Genomic DNA, 21,316 nt, shown 5'->3' on the forward strand with positions numbered 1-21,316 from the left:
TTGATGGGTCCAGGAAGACGTTGTTGTATGGCTGTAACTGAGGTGCGAAGATGAAAAAAAAGAATCGGGAGATGAATTACGGCTTCGTATTACACCAAGTCGCACATTGATGGACATATTTAATACACTTACTTGTTCCTTCGGTTTGAGGTGCTATCGACCGTGTCCACAAGTAATGCTCTGCTGCTTCTCGTCTCGCACCGATTATGTTCTAAGCCTCGATTAAGCCCGCGTAGAAGCTCGGCATCAAGTATTACAATCAAACTTATCCCCCGCAACTACTCAAAATTCTTGCCAAAACTCAGCATACACGCATATGTAAGTGAGCTGCTTAATGTGAAATTTGGCATTACACATATCCGACTTTGGGCCAACATTGAACTCAACTGTCCGCAAATATAACAAGGAGTTGCTATATACTCTTTAGTATACTATTTAGTAGAGAGAGAAATAAAAGTAAAACTTGAAAATCAAGTAGTTTATAGTATTCGATAACTATCGGAGAACATTCCTGATGTTGGGTAAGCCCTCAGGGTAGACGCAGAAACATTTTTGATGAGCTAAGCAGATTTCTGCTTAAAAAAAGTACATATGGTTATCAAAAGTAAATACTTGGATATCATTAATTGGTAGAGGAGGATATGAGTTTGAAGCAGGCATGGTCTGGGGGCACTCGGACACCATTTGGTTATAGAAAGAAATGCAAGTACTATTAGCAAGCTGTGTCAACTAATGCTTGATCGGCTTCGGACCTGGCATTTGGTAAGTTCGGACCTGACCACAGACCCAGCTAAAATCCCCCAAGGGTCGGAGTCCGTCCAGCTCCGAGCCACGTTTCGGACCCCGCTAGTCCTCTTCGCGGGACCAGTACGCCTTTCCTCACCTTTTCACGCAAAGAGCGATTCATGATGACTGATAGAGTCCGACGCAACGGGCAACTTTCTGCATGTGAGCCATGCCGCAAGTCCAAACTTCGATGCGACCACAGTCGACCAATATGCGGGAGGTGTGCTCGGCGCCGCCGGCCACAGCAACAATGCCACTACCACCCAGCTCCGACAGCGAAACAGGCCACGCCCCAAAGCGACCGGGAGACAGCCGATCAATCGGAGGTTCCTGGGTCTATCGAAAGGGCTTCAAGTCCTTACGAGCTGATCAATATGAACAAGAACTTGATGTCCTTTGCTGATTCGAGTACTCCTCGCCCGCACCACTCTTATACGGCCCTGACAAGCACTGGTGTAGCCCTACCTCAGCCTTGTCCACCTAGTCAACAAACAATTTCCGAAGGAGCAACATTATTGAGCGACATTTTGGAACTTGTCAATGAAATTGGCGAGCCTTTCCAAAGCTTCTCGATGCCTGAGACAGAGCCATGCATTCATGGCCCTCTTGTCAAGGCAGTATGGACCACAACGAACAACAGCATACAAGCTTTGTTAAGTAATCGCTCGGCTCTGGATCTGGCATCGATATCCGAAGCCATATTTGATCGAACCTCATCGCCTCCTGTCTTTCCTCCCAACCCAGCTTCTGGTGCATTGGAATCAGCATTTTCCGTGCAAGCTTTGCGCTGGGAGATGATTGGCTTGTACTGTGCCCAGATCGGGGTTTACCTTGGCGAAGAAAAGGACCGGTCCTTCAGCTTGTCCGCCCACGAATCGTGGAAAACAGATCGCAAAACGCTAATGCACAGGGCCTTTCAAGCTTGTATCCAATGTGAATCGTTTTGCGGCTCTATGGGAGCCATCAACGATCTTACTCTATGGTTCATCATGCTGACAACCCTGCTCGCCACGTGGTGCTTTGGTGACGACTCGTACCATGCATTGCGGCTCGTGGGCAGCATGTCATCAGTCGTTTTTGCCTTGGGTTTCTACAAAGGAGTCCAGAACGATCCTTCTGTGCCATTTTATATGACGGAGATTCGGAAAAGGGCAGTCGCCTGTGCACATGATCTCGACAAAGTGTGTGCTAGTTTCACGTCGCGGTAGGATTTTATACTTGGGTTCAAATCGCATATCGGGCCTTTACTGACAGTGCACTGGTTGTAGGCCTGTTCATCTTAGTCGTCACTTTTGTGTAATCGAATTACCCCTCGATATTGCAGACTCTGCTCTTATGGGTGAACCTGAAATGCTCCTCAAAGCTCGCCAGAATTTAGATGCCGATGGCTGGAGTAAAGATAAGGCCGTACTTCCTGTCTCCGTTTCGAGAGCACGACTTTTGTTATCTATGCTTCGTGAAGAAGCTCTAGAGCTAAAACTTGGGCCTGCAGCGTCAAACCTTGAGGCGAAGGCAGGGTAAGTAATGCGAGTCATACGAATTCAATCAGTCCTAACGCTAGCTGCAGGCGTGTCTTACGAAAATTGAAATCTACTTGGCAGTCGATTCCGTCACATTTGAAGTGCGACACAGCGCAACAGTTGGCAGGCAAAATTAGGGAGTTTACGATTCTACACTTCCTACGACTGTGTTATCTCTACACGGAGTTTCTTCTACATAACCTGCTTGCCAGTTGCAGTGAGATAAGTCGCGAGAGCGCTAAAGACGGCATACGAGATTCTCAAAACTGTCCTCTTACCAACCCGGAAAAGGGATCTTTTACATAGTAACAGGGCAGACCATGAATGGGCTGTAAGTGGCTCTTAGAGTTCCAACAAAACAAGTTTAAACCGGCTCAAGTTCCGGATGCTTACAGATATTTCAGTTAGTTTTCTATGCCATGCCCTGTGCCAGCGTTCTAGTCTTGGAGCTTCTGCGACAAAGTCAACATCCTGTGGAACAATCAAGCATCGACAGAAGCAGCGTTATCCAAGATATCAGCGTTTTGATAACATGTTGCGATTCTTGGGCCGAGTGTGGGCAAAGCAACTATCAAATCTGCAAGCAGGCCCAGTCGATCTTTTCCAAAAGTCTTGATTCAATCCTAAACAATACCGAGCCTATCAATAGAGACAGGTCTGAAGGACTGGCGACACGTCAACACGAGCATCAAAACGAGCTTACAGGTTTCATAAGTCCAGAGATTCTTAATGTAGCTGCTCAGGATTCTGAGTGGTTGGTGTGGCTCGACTCACTTGGCTTACAAGGGGACCTATGGCTCGACTCTAACATTCCAACCTTGGAAATATCGTGAATTAATGGAGACAATGCCCATAGCTTTAATACAGCATCCGCAGTTATTAAAAGTAACTGTTAATCGAGTCGAACATCCTAAGGTATCAGTATTATTATGATGAACAAACGGAATATGCGGGCCGCTTGCTTCCAGCTACAAAATAAACCTATCTGATCGCTCTAGATAACCCAATTCGAGCACCTAATTCGCTGCCAGTTGCATTCATAGAAGGCGAGAAACTAATTAATCACTCATTTGTTTCTTTTATTGCAAGTGGCCCTGACTACTAGCTAACCAAATATACATGTCTAAGTCTAGACCACAGGCAAGAAGAAGTCAGCTTTCATCTTGTTGAAGCATATGATCAGACAATTTACTATCCTACTAAACGAGTTGAAGAGAAAATGTTACTCATAGAGTGTTACTAGTTCCCTAAAATCTGCTCGAACCGGTATCTCATAGTTACTGCCTCTTTTGAATACATCTAATTCAGTACATCCAGTCACCTCTACATGACCATGTTCCACTACGACAAGCCCTGAGAAACAACTTTATGTAACTTAATTTTCCTAAAGTCTGCTTGCAGCCTATCAAATTGCAGTCTAGAAGATTACCGGAACCAAACGTGGGCATTCTAAGGATCGCGATTAAATTACACGGTGGACTATATCCTATCTGAGGCTGCTTATTTACGCAGAGGAGCGAGTACTTTCTAGGGATCTACTCAATTGCCTCGTTGACAATTTGAAGACACAAAAATATGATTATATAAATGGTGTAATGGAACAAGTAGATGACAGAGGTAGTTACAGAGTGGGATGCAATTTGGTAGACTTGGAAGATCTATCTACCGACAGTTGCTACATTGGGACGTTGGTCTTAAAAGAGTTTGAACCACAAGGCTGTAACTCGTTAAATTAAAAGGTATATGTTTATTCTCTCTGTCTATGTTTTGCAGGCTGTTGCTCATTATACGGCTCCCGATAGTTCATGTCCTATTTCTCCATATCACCCAACATCTCATCAACCCAATGATCAGTTGCTTATTCTCTGGTCCTTCATCATGGCGTTGAAATATCTATCCTGTGTAAAAGCCGGATGATGCTTGTAGTATATATCACCTACTCGCAGGATTGGCAAAATTTCTTGCGGTGGGTGGGTGGATTATGAAGATGAAACTGGGCTTACCTTTCATGAAGGACCAGATGGCTGATTTAATGCTGTGTCGGGTCATTCGCGACGATTGGCCGAGCGGAATTGGCACTGCCTGTGTGGTTGAGCAGTCTGAATACACTGAAAGAAAGTCTTTGGCATCGTTCGCGGAAGCTTTGAGCTCTACTTGCTCCCTGTATGAAGGTGGTGGTGTTGCAGACATGGCGGGTTGACTGTGCTTTGATTCGACGGATAACTTTTAGATTTTAAAGTTGAAGGCTTGAACAAGATATAAAAGAATACCGAAGCCTTTTGAAAAGCAGAGTGTAGGCACTTACTTATACTGACTGCAGGGGCTGCATGGAAAGCCTCCAGACTCTTGAGGCTATGGATGTTCGGTGTATCGGACTAGTTATGATCGGAGCTCGGAGTGGGGGCGAATCTTTGCCGCATCCAGATCGGAGATGCTTGACGCGGGTTACAACATGCGTCCCATCCCCACACAAAGCCAAACATCTGCCGTTAATAAATGGTTGTCCAGATACTAACTTTCATTATAACAAATATGTATTTATTACCATAAGGGATTGAAAAAGTTGGAAATACATATAGCACAAAAGACCAGAGTAGTAACAGCTGGCGCAAGAAACAAAATTAATAAGTCAAAAAGAAAGAAAAGTATTAAATCCTTCGCATACAAAGAGAGATGATCCGAGCTGGCTTTGACTACATACAACACCAGATATGCAGTGTCTCTCTATCTTAGTATATAACCTCAGTCCCGTTCGGGAGCACATATCCCACCATAATGAAGTCTCGTACAATAGCTGTCCCATTAGCCAATAACGCTGCTTGAGGTGGCGTGCATGTTTCCATAATATCCCATGTATAGCACAGCGGCTTTGGCGGCTGTGGTACTGTATTTTTAATGCAGAAACTGCTGCTAGGTCCTGCGGTAGAGTAGTCGGCCTCAGTAAGAATCTGTCCCGTCGCGATGTCGGCGCCAGCCATAGCGCGGGAGAAGATACGGTAGGCCGTCTCGGGCTGGTAGTACGGGACTAGAAGGAAGAGAATACGTTAGGCAGTGCGATATACTTGGAGCGGAGGAGGCAAAGAAAAGAGAGATGGAGGCATACCCTGGTGCCCTGCATCAAAGACCCGCGAAAACGACAGGTTGCCGTGCTGGCGCACTACGCCGCCTATGTAGCTGCCATTGGTGCTAATGCTGGCATATCCAGCGGCGCGGAAACTCGCAGATGACGATGATTGGATAGCCAAGCTAATTTGTTCACCGCCGAGCCCTGGAAGACAAGGGGTATTGTTAGCGGAATACTTCTTCACAGTCAATTATATTGAATGGAATTTTGACTTACAGTTGCACTGATAGTCCCTATCGCCATAGACAAGCGCGACCCTGACACCGCTATCAAGCAGATCTCCAAGGAGCTCGAGATTATGCCCACGGATGAAGTCGCCTGTCTCTACAAATGCCTGGGCCACAGCAGTCGAGAGGCCTGTGAAATTAAGCGGCACGCCTAGCGCGAGCTGCACCTCGCGCGAGTTCAGATAACCTGCGGCGAACTTTGGCGGGAACGAGTCTGGCGCTAACTGAGTGAAGTCAAACAAGTCATGCTACCGTCTGTTAGCACTTTGCGTTCTTAGACCGTGCGGGGTTTTTTTCTATATTTTTTCTTACACCTTTGGAGTTAAAGGGCTGCAGCGTCGGTCCAAAACAGAACTTGTATGCAGTCTCACAGGCTTGGTTAACTCTCTTATTATTTCCCCAACCCTCAGGGTCCAGCTTCTCAGCCAGGTTTCGACAAGTGTCGGTCAGGTTGAGACACTGAGGCACAGCGTCCAGAGCGTCCTGGTATTCGGTATTGTTGATGACCTGCAGCCCGTAGGTATTATCGTATGCAAAGACCGGGTATAGAGGCGTTTGAATACTGTTATCTATGCAAGCATTGACCAAACCGACAACCTCGATGTGCAGTGGAACAGCAGCTGTCGTTGTAATATTCTTGGTAGCAATGAGCTTATTCTGAGAGCCAATATAGCCAGCCAAGGTGGGAACATAGTGGCCACCATACGACTCTCCCCAGAGGCTCAGACGGTTGTTCTTTGGCTTATATTCAGGAAACCTGTCACTTAGTGTTAATCAGATATCTCTAGAAACAGTTGGGGAACAGCATTCTCACTCTTGTATCCAAGTCTGCAGAAAATACCAGCTCGCTCGTGCAGCAATAAAGGTTGTATTGGCTGTAGAAGCGACATTCTGGGACGCAAATGTCCCTGGAACGGCGGTTAGTGTGTCTTGTGATAAGTCCGCAAGAGAGATATTCTTTGGTGTAACAGCGAATGGCGACTGCGGCTCGTTAATAGTACCGTTAATGAGCGAGTCATATGAGAAGCCAACCTGGATCGGTTGATCTAGATATAGCATATTGGCGTCATTATTCCAAGACCACGGGTTCAGTATTGTCTTTTTCGAGTCAGAAAGGACAGAGCATGGACCGTTTTCACCTAATGCTGCTGCAACTGAGGGTGAACCTGGACCGCCTTGTAGCCAAATAGAGAGGGGCGCGTTTTCATGGTGGTTGATGCGCGCCTCAAAAAACCAGAAGAAAGAGTGGACAGGATAATTTTGGCCCGGAATGAGATTAGGAGGAAGATCAACATATCCACTGAAGGCTCTAACGGCTGGAGTTGTTTCGCAAATCCGAGTCTGTTCAAGCTCTGGTGTTAGCACTACTAAATGGAGAACGTTTTGAGACATGGTAGTTTACCTGCTTATAGGAGATGGACACGCCGGGAAATAAGCTACTCGGGATGGTTACCAAATCCTCAGGAGTTGGCGGAAGCAATATAGCTGATGCAAGCGGCGATAGAAGAAACAGCCAAAGGCCGGATGCTATATCAAGATACATAGTATGTCAAACAGCTCAAATGTGCTAAAGCAAGTAAGTAACCAGATACACAGGTCAAAGTGAATTGAATATCGGAAATCTCACGAAGAGAGAACTTATTTATAAGGAGATCTTGCAACAGGGATTATCTACTTTGGAGAAAGCTGTCCAAGCGGTTTCTATAACAATACTGGATAGGGGGCGGCTATGTGGGCAAACTCCATAGCGAAGGAAGCGGCTATGCAGCTTATGCCTTGCTCTTAGCCAAGCTTGTAAAGTTGACGTGAACACTTTGTTCTTGTCTTTGCTTCTTTGGCTTACTCGGTCTATTGTTGGCAGAAGACAACATGTGCTGATTACCTTGTTTTACTGATAAGAAGCACCAATAAGAAGTACTTCTTTTGCATTCAACGAGGCTTATTCAATATTGATATAAACTTATTAAGTTGGTATAATCCGAAATACAGGATGGACTTGTTATAGATCTCAAAGAAGTCCTGTTACAATGCAAGTCTTGACTGATAATAGTACCAACTTGGCCTTATTGTTGAATTTCTCTTGGTTTGCATAGTAAGCCGCTTCCGAGATAAGCTTAAGCTTGGCATTTAGCATGAAATAACCCTTGTCTATATGGCCTACAGGTTTTATAACTCGGACTTGCCCCACTTTCTCACAAGATCTGCACTCTCCAATGCAGCTAAAGCCGACGTAGCGCTTACGGGCCTCGAAGGATCTGTGAAACTAAACAATAGAACGTTTTGCTCAGCATAGGGGTCTTTGCAATTAAAAGCCTTGCCCAGACGTCTGCATAGACTTAGTTGACGACGACGCTTGACGTTACCAAAACATCTCATAGTACTTCGGATCCGCCCCACTTGTTCGAACTGGCTCCGTCTCTTCATTCAGCCATCGAGATGCCTAGAAAGGGATCGCAGAAAGTTAGGACAGGATGTTTTACATGCAAGTACGTCTAATTGCCTACATATGCTCGGGAAGCAAGACTGTCACAAACTATTGACTAATGTCCTAAATAAGGATACGAAAGGTCAAATGCGATGAAGCCAAGCCTCATTGTCTGAAGTGCACCAGTACTCGAAGGTATTGCGACGGCTATCCACCCGAGGCGTACCGGGCTTGCTCTTGGGAAAAGCTTCTAGGTTCAAGTGCCATTATACCTACTCCGAGAATTGGTCGCAGCAATCGGGATGGTAGAGCCTTTGAGTTTTTTCTACATGTGGCTGCTCCGAGCCTATCGAGTTACCCTGATAAGGAATTCTGGACACGCCTCGTCCCTATGGTTTGCCAGCAAGAGCCCGCTGTTCGTCATGCAGTGATCGCTATCAGCTCCATCTATGAGCAGCTCAGAAATGGTCGGTTGGACGCCCTTGACTACCCTGGCGGTCGATTCGCCCTGGGCCATTACCATCATGCCTTGTCACATCTCACTAGCAAGTCAAACAGTGAGTTCACGATGCTGTTCTTGTGTATTCTCTTCGTATGCGTAGAGATCCTGCAGAAGAATGCATCCGCCGCCATCGAACATTGCCGACATGGCATATCAGTCTTGAATAATGCAACTATGGCACCCTGGGTTCGTGAGAAGCTTACGCCTATACTTGTCCGACTGAGCATCTTCCCCTTCTTTTTTGGTCACACCATCACCACGTTTCCTTCCCTAAGCGATCTGGTGACGGGTACTACAGCTCCATATACCACACTCGAAGATAGTCTCTTTGCTTTAGACCTCCTCCAGGCACGGTCCGTCCGGTTCATACGCTCTAGCGACATATACAGGCGAGGAATCATGTACAGCATCGATTTACCCGATGGTCTTTATCAAGAACAGTTCGACATACTTGCTGCGCTGAATCAGTGGCTTCTCGACTTCTCCGTCTTTAGAGAAACGTACCCGCCTACTTGTCACGACGCTAAAGCCGCATATTTGGGAACACTCATGAAAGGCCTTGTTTCCAAGATATGGGTGGGATGCGCCCTTGACAAAACAGAAATGGGTTTCGATAGCCAACTGGCATCCTTCAAGGCAGTCGTGGACGCTGCGGAAGAGATTATCTCATTGCTCCCTCCTGCGGAAGTCCTGCACTCCAAGTCCAAGTTTACATTTGGGATGGGCTACATGCCTCTCTTGTATCTAGTGGTGATCAAGTGCCGAGATTTGGCTATTCGATGTAAAGCCTTTCACGCGATGATGATTCTCGCAGCTTGCCAAGAAAATCTATGGGATCTCTCGGCTATATCTGCGACCGGCCGACGCGTAATACAACTGGAGCATAGTATCAGCCTTGAGATGTTCGACGGTGGAGAGCTTCCCAACGCTCATGCATTTGTTCCTCCCGATGAAATGCGGATCCGTGATTCCATTATTACTAAACCGACAGAGACACAGGTTGATACATTTGGGGAGAGTCTATTGTACATCCGCGTTTCTTTCTTATACATACGTTTAGGAAAGTTCAATTTTGTTGATGAATGGCTTGCAATTGACCCAGGGCTTAATTTCTCGGCCTAGTGTAAGATACACTTGCTGGCTTTCTTTAGGAACCAGCTATCTAGTACTCTGACTCTATTATCTAGTATCTTAGCTATAGTAGAGGCTGTTGCTAGGCCCTACGGTAGAGTAGTTGACCTTGATGACAATTTGTCTTGTTGCGATATCAGCGCCAGCTATACAATAGTTATTAAAGTCTTGAATTAGAGTAATGTTATCCCTAGTAATGTCAGAAATTTGCGCTCTCTTCTGAGATTAATTGCGATACCAAGCAGCACATGCATACATACGTATATGTCATGTCTAGTGTTTCCTATGGATGCAATTAGCCATGCTGTCACAGTCTTAAATGGGAGCAATAGAGCAACTTACTGATAGACAGTACCGTCCTGGTAGATGGAACATCCATTGAAACCGGTTCCAATACCGCACTCCATAGTACCCGAGCCTGCCCATGCGTCCTGTGAAGCAATGCAGTACACCGATTCGCCATTTGCTCCACAACTTGGGAACCAGTTCATGCCAAATGTCTTGCATCCAGGCGTTCTATCGCAAAATGCGGCGCAGATGGCTACCCTTTCATTATGCGTGGTGCCGCTAGCGATGTTCTGTGAATATTGATCGAGATAGTCCCTACAATGACAATATTAGCCTCATTTATTTTCAAACCCATACTAGTTTATGCAAATTCAAATACATACGCTTCCAACACATAGGAGCATCCAGCTTGTGGGCCAAATACAAGGCTGTACACAACATCTGTTGCGACGGTAGTAGTGGCAGCGGGTACTGTGACGGTCGTAGTGGAAGTGATAAGCACAGTTGTTGTGGCAGCCACGTCGACTGGCGAGAAATACGTGATTGAGCTTGTCGCCGTGGCGGCCGTAGCAACCTCTTTGACAAAGACGGTCGATAGTGTAGAAGTGGAACCAAGACTGGTAGTATCTGTTTCTACGCCTTGCACGGTGGCAACATAAACGATAGCAGTGGTAATCGTCTGCATCAACATAATTAGAACCAGGCTTTAATTTCTAAGCCTGCCATGGTACTTACGGATGCGGTGCCAATGGTAGCAGTAGACACAGCATTCTTTATCGTGGTACCGATGACATCTACAGTCTTGGTGATTCTGACGGTTTTGAACCACGTATGGGTGCACCTAGCTGTGGTTGTAACGGTATGTGTAGATGGGTGGACTTCAATGCACTACATCATATAGGTATTAGCAAATGAGTCTCGATAGTATATTCGTAGGGGAAAGCATACTGAGCATGCGGTCTTCAAAGTGTTTCGTTCACACGCCGCTAGTCTTGGCAGCAGGGCATCACGGAAATCATGGCGCTTTTGGAGACCAGTATCAACGGTTGTGTAGGCTGTGACAGTTCCCGATGAGACTGTTGCCGTCGCGGCCTGGGCGGCGAAGTTCGTGATAGTGATGGTCGCGGTCGTTGTCGTTATTGGGAGTGTAGCGACGGTTACGGTGCTGTACGCGGTGAATTAATGATTACACCTATATATCAACTTGCAGTGAGCTTACACCGTGTCAGTTCCAGTAGTCTGGTAGTCTACTGATGTAGAAGTGTATTCGGTAACAACATTCGTTTGAGTGTAGACCGTGTCGATCTCTGTATTGGGGTAGACGGTTTGAGTCTGCATTGAAACGTATCACATTAGAAGCTAGGACTCTTGATGACATGAACGAAAGCTTACCAAGGTTCCAGTTGTGGACGTGGCGGTCACCGTGGCCGTGTAGACATACGATGTTGCGGTCGATGTGTAAACAGTGGACGTTATAATGCTGGTAGTAGATGTAGCTGTCTGGTCGGTCTTGGGGACGGCAACAACAGCAGTTGTTGGGATTTCAACTGTTCGAGTGACGGTCACAGGAGGTAAAGGATCTTGCTATAGTTAGTCTAAGATCTGAGTTCCGTCCAACTATCCGCTTACAATGACGAGAACAATATTCTTCTGCTGGTGGGTAATTTCTGAGAGACAGTAGTTCAGCATATGGAAAATGCTGGCAAACACGATCATTCGCCAGCGCAGCCTGGGCTTGAAGGAGGGACAGCGCAAGCAAACTCTTAATCAACGCCATCGTGAAATCCGGTTGTATGCCAAGAAAATGGAGAAGGGACAATGGCAGAACAATCAAGGAGTACATATTGTGGGAATCATTTGGCTTAAGTTGATCCTCTCGCCCCCTCCAACTCCAATCTTTTCAACATGTACTACATCGGAATTTCGGCCAAGCTCCTTACATCCCCCTAAGATATTTCAAAGATAGCGCAGGTACGCCGTCTTTTAACTAGGCAAATCGCTCCGATCTAAAGAGTTAAAAACACACTTCATGTCGCCCCTTAGCCTGAACCTAGGCATTGTTATATGAGACTATACGCTGTAGATCTGACCTAGACTTCAGCCGTAGAGCTATATGTAGGCTATTACATTTTCAGGTTGGAAGCCAGCTTGATTGGACGCTGCCTCCAAGTGACAACCTATAATAGCCGCTAAAATCTAGCAATAGTGTTGAATTATTCTAACGCTGTTACTATCTAAATGAACAGGATTGCCTAGCGTGTTAGCTACGGGAGCCCCTTATCTACTATAGACCTAGGAGTAGGCGCCTCCAAAAGATTGCACGCATGCTTAGTTACTGCATGGTAAAAGCACTAGAACCGGGTAGGTAGCATGCAAATGCCAGGTGGCTGTTATTATAGAATCAGCTTTTGTTCGAACAATGGTTGGAGTTATGAAAATCTCTATAAGATATAAGCAAGATTAGTATATACTAAGACTGTAGTTCAGGCAAGAGCTGTGATAGAGACAGGTGAAACTGCTTGGGAGTTAGAAGTTACAGCGGTTATATCCTCCACACTAAACGGAAATTCGAATGTCTTATTGGAGTTGTGTGTGGGAGTAGTGATTTGGCTACTACCTGCGAAAGACAGATATTAATAAATTAGATAAATCTAGCCAAATCAATCCAGAGAATTTCCTTGCATATAGAGTTATAAGCTGCACTAAGAAAACTTACCTTTATTACAGGAATGGGAAGGTATACGCTGGGCTTTGTATATAAGACTGAAATGCTTAGCGCATATCATTTGGAAATGGATTAAGAAGGGCAATTGCCGGTTCCATTTTAACATTTTGGAGGAAGTGAAAGACAGAGGAGAGAAGTAAAAGCTGAATCAGTGGACTGGTTTCGGCGCACACTGCTATCAGTTTGTATTCGCGAATGGACCGGGCCCTTTGCGAGTCACACCTATTCGCCACTGGCCGTGAATATATACGTTATATATATTTAATGCCACAGAGCATTGTTCGGCTTGATACCCTTCTCCTTACAGTAATCATAATACAGCTTAGCAAAGCTAAATATATCCAGTGTGAACTTCAAGCTATCATCATCGTTAAGGAACTCAATGCTACCAGTAATAGTAAACACAATGTCGGTGCTGTCCTCGACGGACAGGGTATGAATAACGCCAGGATTTTCGCATACCCAATCTCCTGGTCGAGCAACCCAGTCGTATCTACAAGTAGACCAATTAGCAAAGTCGCAATATATAAGGATTGGGATCAACATACTCCTTATAGCCCCATTCTCCTGACATGGTGATAGCAGTAACGGTTCCACGGTGTCGGTGCTTGCCCAAGCTGGCAGACACCTTTGATCGTAGCCCGACAACGAAGGTACCGGTCCTGTTCTCCATGCGCATGGGTTTCAACTCGATGGGGCCGATCCATGGGAACCACAGAGTATCGTTCTTCTCGTTGATATAGACATCGGGGGCGCTGTATTTGTCGACAAAGGCGATCTCGGAGCGCTCGTGCTCGTTCAAGGCGGATCCATCAGCCTTGGGTCGCTCCGGGAGCTTAGAGACAGGCTCAGGAACGAGATCCGGGGTAGTAATAGAGTTAGCCATTATGGAGATATTTGTTATATTGTGCAGGAGGAGTGAAGGTGAGTTGGATTGAATTGTGAAAAGGTTTAAGTCGAGGGGCTACCGGCTCTACCTTTAGCGACTGAATTGTGAGATAGTTGCCAAGCGTGCCACGGCCCGTTCCTCACGAATGGGGCTGTGTGATTTAAAGACCCTAAGACAAAATAATAGCGGGGCCGAAGAGCGGGGGATCACTATTGATGTCAGGCGATTGGTTGAATATGCTGGCGTCGAAACGTGTTGGCTGCGGTGCATGTCCTAGCCTTGGCCAGGCCGCTATTTTGAGTCTTAGACTGACTCGCGGCGTGCCATGTGAAGTTTACCCAAAAAAGATATTACTTTCAAAAGCCTGTATATTTTATATTAAAATAGCGAAGTATATTAAAGAGAGAGATATAAGTAAGTATTTATTTGGTGTGTCTTATTTTTTATAGCCTCTGTGGGGTAGCTTTGGTAATATCTTTTGCCAATAGCTAAATAAATTTTATAATATAACAGGTAAAAGTTGAGCTATATATTAATACTAAGTTAATATAATTTTTCTTTGTGCTATATATCTACTGGTTTTTGCGCCCTATATAAGATAACTTACTCTTAATTAGTTAAGTAAAAAAATCCTATACTGAATTTATTTTACTTATACTTTGTCTGTGTGACGAACCGTACACTAGATAGTTAGTAATACGAGGGCTTCCCAAGGGACAAACCTAGAGTTTAGTTCTGGGTTTATGTTGGCGGAGCGATTAGGAGATCTTCGGGTAATGTAAATAGTAATAATAAATGTCATTAGATAGTAGGCAGTGCAGAGCGTGTTGCAATCTTGATTCTGTGTTAATAACTGGCTATCTAAGTTATCTAAATGAGCGTGGTGAAGTGAACTTATATATCCAGTTGAGGTTTCTGGATTGTAGTGGAAAGCTGTTTTTCCTAGCTTTCCTTAGTGTTAAGGAAAGCTAGCTTTCCTAGCTTTCCTTGTTTAGTGAGCGTGGGCTTTTGATTGGTTAACGGATTATAGTTAATCCGTTCCGTCCTACCCTGTAGGCCCGTTGTGACGACCATAAGTGTTGGGTCGTGACACGATACTCCCTCCTTGTTGGTCTTGTCCTCAAGACCTGGTTACGTCATTATATAAGTATCCCCACCTGTCTTCCTTCTTAGGTGAGTTATTCCTTCCTTAGTTTTCTTCCTTTGTTTTTATTATGGTTAAACGCAAGCGAGATAATAATGATACTTCCACGCGAAAGAAAGAGGAGCGTGAAGGTCTTGCTGACACTATACTAGAGAATTCCGTTCTTATTATGAAGTCGTGCACCTACTGCGAGTCTTAAGGTTATAAATGCGTTGCTTTAGAAGAGGATTCCCGTTATTATTTATCTTATGTGAAGAATTAGAAATCTTATTGTAAGGCTTTTAGTCTTACCCCTTAACAGATGCGAAAAGTTACGTCTTATTATTTAAAACTGAATAAGGAGCTTAAGGAAGCTGAAGAGGCTTGGTTGGAGCTTGGTGTGAAGGTTAAATGTCTTTGTACCTAGAAACGAGAGTGGTTAAGGAGGATGGAACGTGCGATTGCGTGGGGGCTGGATAATTTGGAGGAATTAGAATAGGTTAAGCGCGAGGAACGCGAAGCGGAGGCCGCTTATTAGGTTGCCCTGTTGGCGCCTAATTCTACCGTCGGCCCGTCCTAGTCCGTTAACGCTGTTGATTGGTCTGCCTTTGAACTGGACCTGTTGTTATTTTTACCCTTAGAGACTAATGAAATTCCTGTAGGATTGTCTGGGCGCTCCTCTTAAGTTCTTTTTCTAGAACCTAAGAGTCTTCATTGGAATTATATCCTTTCTATCTAATAAGGTATTCTCATTCTCCTGTTTCTTTGTTTATTTGCATGCGAAGTAGTTTTTTAATTTTATATTTTTCTTTAATGTCTTAGATAATGATTTCGTCTATAATTGGTTCGCCTGTTTCCTTGTTTACTAGTGCTTTCTTAAGTAGTGATACGTGGAAAATGGCTGTTTTTAATCTTATGTTTTCGGGTAAGTTTAATTCATAGTTAACTTCGCCGATTTTCTTTAGAATTTTAAATGGTTTAAGTTTTCTGAATCCTAATTTGTCACTTGGCTTGTTTGTTCTGATGTTTGGCAATTTTTTGTTGCGTGAATGTTGTAGTAGGTAGACTATGTCTCCCTCCTGAAGGGTTGGTCCCTTAATCCTTGTTTGGTTAGCGTATTCCTTTGTGCGCTGCCTGAAGAATTTGAGTTGAACTTTGAGTTCTTCCTGTAATTGGATTATATCTTCTGCAAGGATGTGTGTATTGTCCGCATTTGGGCTATTGTGAGGTGGTCTGTAGGCTTCCGGTGTGAATCTGTAGTTAGCGTAGAATGGTGTAACTCCTGTAGTTTCCGTGGTGGAGCTGTTGTATTGCATTTGTGCGATTGGTAGCATTTTAACCCAGTTGTCTTGCTGGAGGTTGATGTAGCATTGTAAGTATGCTTTAATAACTTGATTCATCTGTTCTGTCTGTCCGTCCGTTTGTGGATGGAACGCGGTGCTTAGCTTGTGGTGAGTTCTGAGTTTAGCCATTAGTTCTTGCTAGAATTTGGATGCAAAGGTACTTCCTCTGTCTGATATGATTTCTTTTGGCATTCTGTGTTTAGCGAATATATATTTTATGTAGAGATGCGCTAAATTTTCTGCTGTGTGTGATTTCTTATGTGGTAAGAAGTATGCTTGCTTTGAGAGTTTGTCCATAACTACGAAAATACTGTTGAATTGTTTTCCGGTTAGTGAATCTTTTGACTTAGGTAAGTTGGTGATGTGGTTGAATGTAACTGTGTTTTAATTTCTTTCCGGAACTGGGGTTGGTTATAATGTTCTATATGGCTGATGCCTTTTGTCTTTTGTCTTCTTGCATATATTGCATTTCTTGATGACTTCTGAAATTTTATTCTTTATTCCTGGAAATTTGTAGTAGTGTATGGCGTGGTTCCAGGTAGTTTAGATACCACGGTGTGCTGCTGCGATTATGCTGCGATATAAGTCTTGGATTGCTTTTAATTGTAGTTCCGGTGGTACCCAGATTTTTCCTTCCCATTTTGGCAAGCCTTCCTTAATGGTTGCTTCTTCCGGGAGTTCTTCTGGTTTTATGTTGGCTACACATTCCCTTATTTTGTTAAGGATAGGGTTGTGTTCTTCTACAATGAATAGGGTGTTAACTCGTATTTGTTTGTAGTTTCCTTGATGATTCTTCCTTAGAATCTGGGCTTTAAATTCTGGAATTTCTTTGAAGTGTTTTTCTTTTCTGCTTAGTGCGTTTGCTTATCTATTGGCAGTGCTGTTACAATGGATGAGTTTGTAGTTAAAGTTTAAGAGTGTCTTGAAATATTGTGTTTGTCGCGCAGAGAGTTTCTGAGTCTTGGTGAAGTACACGATGTTGCGGTGGTCGGTATGGACCTTGACCTTATACTTACTTCCCAAACAGTAGTATCTCCATTCCTTAAATGCTTTGAGAATTGCTATGAACTCTTTGTTGTAGATGGGATATTGTAATTCTGGCCTATGTAGTTTTTGCGAGAAGAATGCTACTAGATGATTTTTCCTATTTTTGTCTTTCTGTATTAGTACTCCTCTGATGGCGAAGTCTAATGAGTTTGTTTTAATTTCTAATGGTTTATTGGGATTGTATATGATAAGCATAGGTTTGCTGAGGAGAGCGTTTTTGAGTTATTTGAACGCTTTTTTTATTTCTAGCTTGTATGCGAGTTTCCTATCTTTTGGTTTTTTCTTGCCCTTTTTGTCTTCTTTGAGTTGAGTGGCATTAGTGAGTAGCTTAGCGATCTTGCTATAATTTCTAATGAATTTTTAATAGTAGTTCACTAGGCCTAAGAAGCTTTGCATTCCTTTTCTTGTTTCTGGAAATTCCTAGTCTTGGATTGCCTTGAGCTTATCTGGGTCTATTCGGACTTATCCTGGTGAAATTAAGTATCCTAGGAATTTAACTTCTTAAACGTGGAAATGACATTTTTCTAGTTCCACTAGGAGATTAGCGTCTTATAGTGTTTATAGTACCTTGTGGATGTGTTCTTTGTATTCTTCAAGGGTTTTCGAGAAGATAAGGATGTCGTCTAGGTATACAATCACAAAGTCATTAATATATGCTCGTAGTACATGGTTAATCATTCGTTAGAATGTTACGGGTGTGTTAGTAAGCCTAAATGGCATAACTAAGTATTTGAATAGTCCGTAGCGTGTTCTAAACGCTATTTTCTATTCATCCCCTTCGCGGATGTAAATTAGGTTATACGCTCCCTTAAGGTCCAAGGCAGTGAACTAATTTACACTGGTTAGGCGGTCTTAAATTTCCGTAATAAGCGGCAATAGGGTTCAATCCTTAATTGTAATTTCGTTTAGCTGTCTATAGTCAATAACTAGTCTAAGTTTCCTATTTTTCTTTAGTATAAATATAACAGGGTATTTAGCTGGTGATGTGGATGGCCTAATGTGTCCTTTTTCTAACTGTTCTTATATCCATTCTTAAAGTGTTTTAAGTTCTATTTCGCTGAGATTGTAGATTGGAAAGGACTTCATTGTTTTTCTGTCTATGAGATTTATGCAATAATCCTATTGTGAGTAAAGCGGTTGTACTATTTCTAATATTGGGCTAAATAATTTTCTATATTTCCTTCTGTATTATCGAGGTGCTTTTAGGAGAGTTTCTTCTAATTCTCCTAGTTTATCTTTTTCTTTTACTTTTAGTAAGGCTTTGTTTAAAGCTTGTAATTCTTTTTTTATTTATTTGATAATTCAGTTAATATGTACTTGTTCTCCCTTGACTCTTCGGTGGTCATATTAAGGTGGTACTGGTGATTTTTCCGTATTGAATCTGACCTTTCTTCTAGGTTCTGTTCTTGTTTTTTCTGTTTTTTCTTTATTTTATTGCGTATGAGATTTTGTTTTTAGGTCTATAGGCGCGTCTTTGCCTTCCTTGCCCTCTCCATGGCTTAGTTATAGCTCCGGGGTGACGTCTATTTCCCAGAGTATTTCTTTAATTCTCCAGTTAATTAGTGGGTTACCTTATTTTAACCAGGGGTGTCTAAGTAAAACGTCGCAGTTACTAAGAGGCATAATGTTAAATTTAATAGTCTTAGTATAACTAGTAATTGTAATTAGGAGATAATTAGTCTTGTAATTAATTGTTGTCTTGGCATTGGGTGTGGCGACACTAGACACATATGTAGGTTGTTTTTTCTTAGCGTATGGTAATCCGAGTAGGTTTACTATTTTGGGAGTGATGAGGTTGCGATCCGCATTACTGTTTACGTATATTATAACTAGGAATTAATTAATGTATCCTTTAATTTGTAGTTTCTTATTGCTGCTTCCAATTAAGTCAATTTAAATGCTATCTAAATGGGTTTGGTCCTATGTGGCGCTTTGGTATTTCGCACACTATTGGCATTTTAATTCTTTGTTTTGATCCTTGATTAAACGGTGATATTTCTTAATTAGAGCTTTGTTCCCCTGACTTTGGTTTAAATAGTTCTTAAAGTTATAGCCTTTTTGTGCTAGCTTTTGGGTGATCTAATAAAATTAGCTTTTCTCTTCTCTGTGTATGCTGCAGTATGTAATTGTGCAGTCTAGGAAATGGTTTATTATGCATTCTTTATACTTAACTTGTTTTGGTTGATATTTGTGCTAGTCTTTTAGTTTATCGAAGATATGTATTTAGCAGTATATGTTATCGCACCGTTTTTAATTGTGTGTTTTACAGTCTTTGTCTAGGGCATTAAGGAGGCTTTGAATAGGAACTTGGTTGTATGCATCCTTGAGGTTGATTTTGGTGAGCCTGATTTGTTCCTGAGCCTCTTCTAGGGTTATTCTGCGAGGTGGGTTTTCGTTAAGGTATTATTGTCTTTCCTCTTGTCTTTCTTGTTCTTCTGCTTGTTCCCCTAGAACATATATGCAGTTATGTTTAGGGTTATAGGATCCGCAGGTGCGGCATCTATCGCAGTTATGATTTAAATCTGTGGATTTATAAATCTCGCATTTATATATATTTTTTCCTTGTGCCTTAATGTTGCAGATATGTGGTATGTCTATGCTATTATAGTATGGGCTTTTTTAATATCCTGGGCATTTGTGGTTTTTGTTTCTGGATTCGCATAGAGGGCATTTATACTTTCCTATGTATTTTAGGCATGTTGTATTATGTTAGGGTTCTAGCGCGCTGCATTGGTGATATTTATCGCCGTTGGGATCGTTGCTGTTGTATATGTCTTTGAAGGTAACTGGGGTTTTATCCTTAGAGTCCTCCGATTCATTGTCCTCGCACGTGTGATTAATGTTCTATGAGCCGCAAGATGAGCATTTGTAGAGTGCGTGAATGGAGTAAGGTTCCGTAGAGCTGCAGTTGTCATATTGGGATACATTCCTTCTGGTGCTATTTTTGGTTGTGAGGGGCTTATAGTCCGATTCGTTGGTATTGTAATCCTTGTAACTGTTGCAGTTGAAATCCCTTGGGTGAGGCTGCTTATAAAAATTGAGGGTGTTAATCTTAACGGTCTCATGAGATTTCCTGTTTCGTGGTTTCTTGGGGTAGTATCCGGATCCCTCCTTGCTGTTTTTGTGTACAAGATATGAATTGTTGTAGTAAGCTGTCTAGCTGAGGTGATCATAAGGTACTTCCGTGATTGTGTCTATCTGGATCTTGTCTTTAGTAGTCTTAGATTTCTTTGTGTTTTTCTTAGTGTAGCAGTGGGCTTTGTCGTGGCCCTTCTTGCCACAGAATCCGCAAGTCATCTTGGAGCGGCAGTCTGCTTCCTTATGGCCTTTCTTGCCATAGGCGTTATAGGTTCCGAGGAACTTCTTCCTGGTAATGTTATTAATGTCTATTTTTCCAGGTCGGGTACTGTTGTCTTTTGCAATGTAGTTGTCTCGTTTCTTTCCTTGGTTAGCTTAAGGGTGGTGTTTGACTGGGTTTCCAGTCTTTTCTGCCTTTCTTTCTTGTTTTCTTTCCCACTGTCGGTTGTCGATTTTGATCGCTTCCTGAGTGAGGTTAGTGAAACTGACGGCCTGTTGGTCGGTCTTGTAAATTTCATCCTTGACTTCTGGCTTTAGACTGTAGTAGTACATTTCCTTCTTCGATTCTTCAGTCCAATTAACTTTAGTGAGTAGTTGGATGAACGTTGAAGTGTGTTTGTAGCACGGGCCCTTCTGTCTGAGGTCCCTAAGCTTCTTTTCGGCTTCTTGAGCTTCGTTAGTGATTCTAAAGGATTTTTCCAATTGGTTTTTAAATTCTTTGTAGCTTTTGAACATATCCTTGGTGAGTTGTGTTTGCTGGTTAAGAGGTTTTTGTCTGTCCTTGAGGATTGAGCTGAACCAGTCGGCGGTAGCACCTTCCATTCGGGTTCCTGCGAAACGGATGCGAGTTTTATACTTGTCTGCTGAGAAGGTGTTTGGAAAATAGTACTTGAAGTAGGTTCGTAGGTTATATTGGAATTTGCGAAGTTTAGTGGTGTCTCCGTCGAATTTAGTTAGTTATTTAGGTTTTAGAGTTCTTCTTAGTTCTGGTTTAGTGTTGTCTGCCGGAGCAGGTACTATTGGTGCCACGGCGGGGGCTATAGCAGGTGCTACAGCTGGAGCTACAGCGGGCGTAACCGCTGGTGGATTGTGCAGTTGCTGCTGTAGG

General features: G+C 43.3%; 7 protein-coding genes across 7 annotated transcripts; 2 read left to right on the plus strand and 5 right to left on the minus strand.

The window, feature by feature from the left end:
• Positions 1 to 905: 905 nt before the first annotated feature.
• Positions 906 to 3,139, plus strand: TGAM01_v211093 (hypothetical protein; the record flags this gene model as incomplete). Its single annotated transcript, XM_018810941.2, has 4 exons — positions 906 to 1,990; positions 2,055 to 2,303; positions 2,619 to 2,637; positions 2,711 to 3,139. The coding sequence occupies 4 exons, from the start codon at positions 906 to 908 to the stop codon at positions 3,137 to 3,139; spliced, it is 1,782 nt and encodes a 593-aa protein (XP_018655842.2).
• Positions 3,140 to 4,156: 1,017 nt separating this feature from the next.
• Positions 4,157 to 4,496, minus strand: TGAM01_v211094 (hypothetical protein; the record flags this gene model as incomplete). The annotated part of the gene is made up of 2 exons (XM_024550981.1): positions 4,157 to 4,242; positions 4,310 to 4,496. 2 exons carry the CDS (start codon positions 4,494 to 4,496, stop codon positions 4,157 to 4,159), a joined length of 273 nt encoding a protein of 90 aa, XP_024404273.1.
• Positions 4,497 to 5,035: 539 nt separating this feature from the next.
• On the minus strand, positions 5,036 to 7,049 carry TGAM01_v211095 (carboxypeptidase S1; the record flags this gene model as incomplete). The annotated part of the gene is made up of 5 exons (XM_018810942.1): positions 5,036 to 5,331; positions 5,410 to 5,574; positions 5,647 to 5,905; positions 5,970 to 6,414; positions 6,472 to 7,049. The coding sequence occupies 5 exons, from the start codon at positions 7,047 to 7,049 to the stop codon at positions 5,036 to 5,038; spliced, it is 1,743 nt and encodes a 580-aa protein (XP_018655843.1).
• Positions 7,050 to 8,093: 1,044 nt separating this feature from the next.
• On the plus strand, positions 8,094 to 9,706 carry TGAM01_v211096 (all development altered-7; the record flags this gene model as incomplete). Its single annotated transcript, XM_024550982.1, has 2 exons — positions 8,094 to 8,143; positions 8,215 to 9,706. 2 exons carry the CDS (start codon positions 8,094 to 8,096, stop codon positions 9,704 to 9,706), a joined length of 1,542 nt encoding a protein of 513 aa, XP_024404274.1.
• A 282-nt stretch (positions 9,707 to 9,988) lies between these two features.
• Positions 9,989 to 11,780, minus strand: TGAM01_v211097 (hypothetical protein; the record flags this gene model as incomplete). The annotated part of the gene is made up of 9 exons (XM_018810944.1): positions 9,989 to 9,998; positions 10,058 to 10,318; positions 10,387 to 10,682; positions 10,739 to 10,891; positions 10,952 to 11,168; positions 11,223 to 11,335; positions 11,396 to 11,587; positions 11,633 to 11,670; positions 11,714 to 11,780. The coding sequence occupies 9 exons, from the start codon at positions 11,778 to 11,780 to the stop codon at positions 9,989 to 9,991; spliced, it is 1,347 nt and encodes a 448-aa protein (XP_018655845.1).
• Positions 11,781 to 12,989: 1,209 nt separating this feature from the next.
• Positions 12,990 to 13,614, minus strand: TGAM01_v211098 (hypothetical protein; the record flags this gene model as incomplete). The annotated part of the gene is made up of 2 exons (XM_018810945.1): positions 12,990 to 13,221; positions 13,277 to 13,614. The coding sequence occupies 2 exons, from the start codon at positions 13,612 to 13,614 to the stop codon at positions 12,990 to 12,992; spliced, it is 570 nt and encodes a 189-aa protein (XP_018655846.1).
• A 6,969-nt stretch (positions 13,615 to 20,583) lies between these two features.
• TGAM01_v211099 (hypothetical protein) lies at positions 20,584 to 21,030 on the minus strand (the record flags this gene model as incomplete). Its single annotated transcript, XM_024550983.1, has 1 exon — positions 20,584 to 21,030. The coding sequence occupies one exon, from the start codon at positions 21,028 to 21,030 to the stop codon at positions 20,584 to 20,586; it is 447 nt and encodes a 148-aa protein (XP_024404275.1).
• Positions 21,031 to 21,316: the final 286 nt, after the last annotated feature.

Source organism: Trichoderma gamsii (assembly GCF_001481775.2).
Source record: "Trichoderma gamsii strain T6085 chromosome Unknown Scaffold_90.2, whole genome shotgun sequence".
Taxonomy (NCBI): domain Eukaryota; kingdom Fungi; phylum Ascomycota; class Sordariomycetes; order Hypocreales; family Hypocreaceae; genus Trichoderma; species Trichoderma gamsii.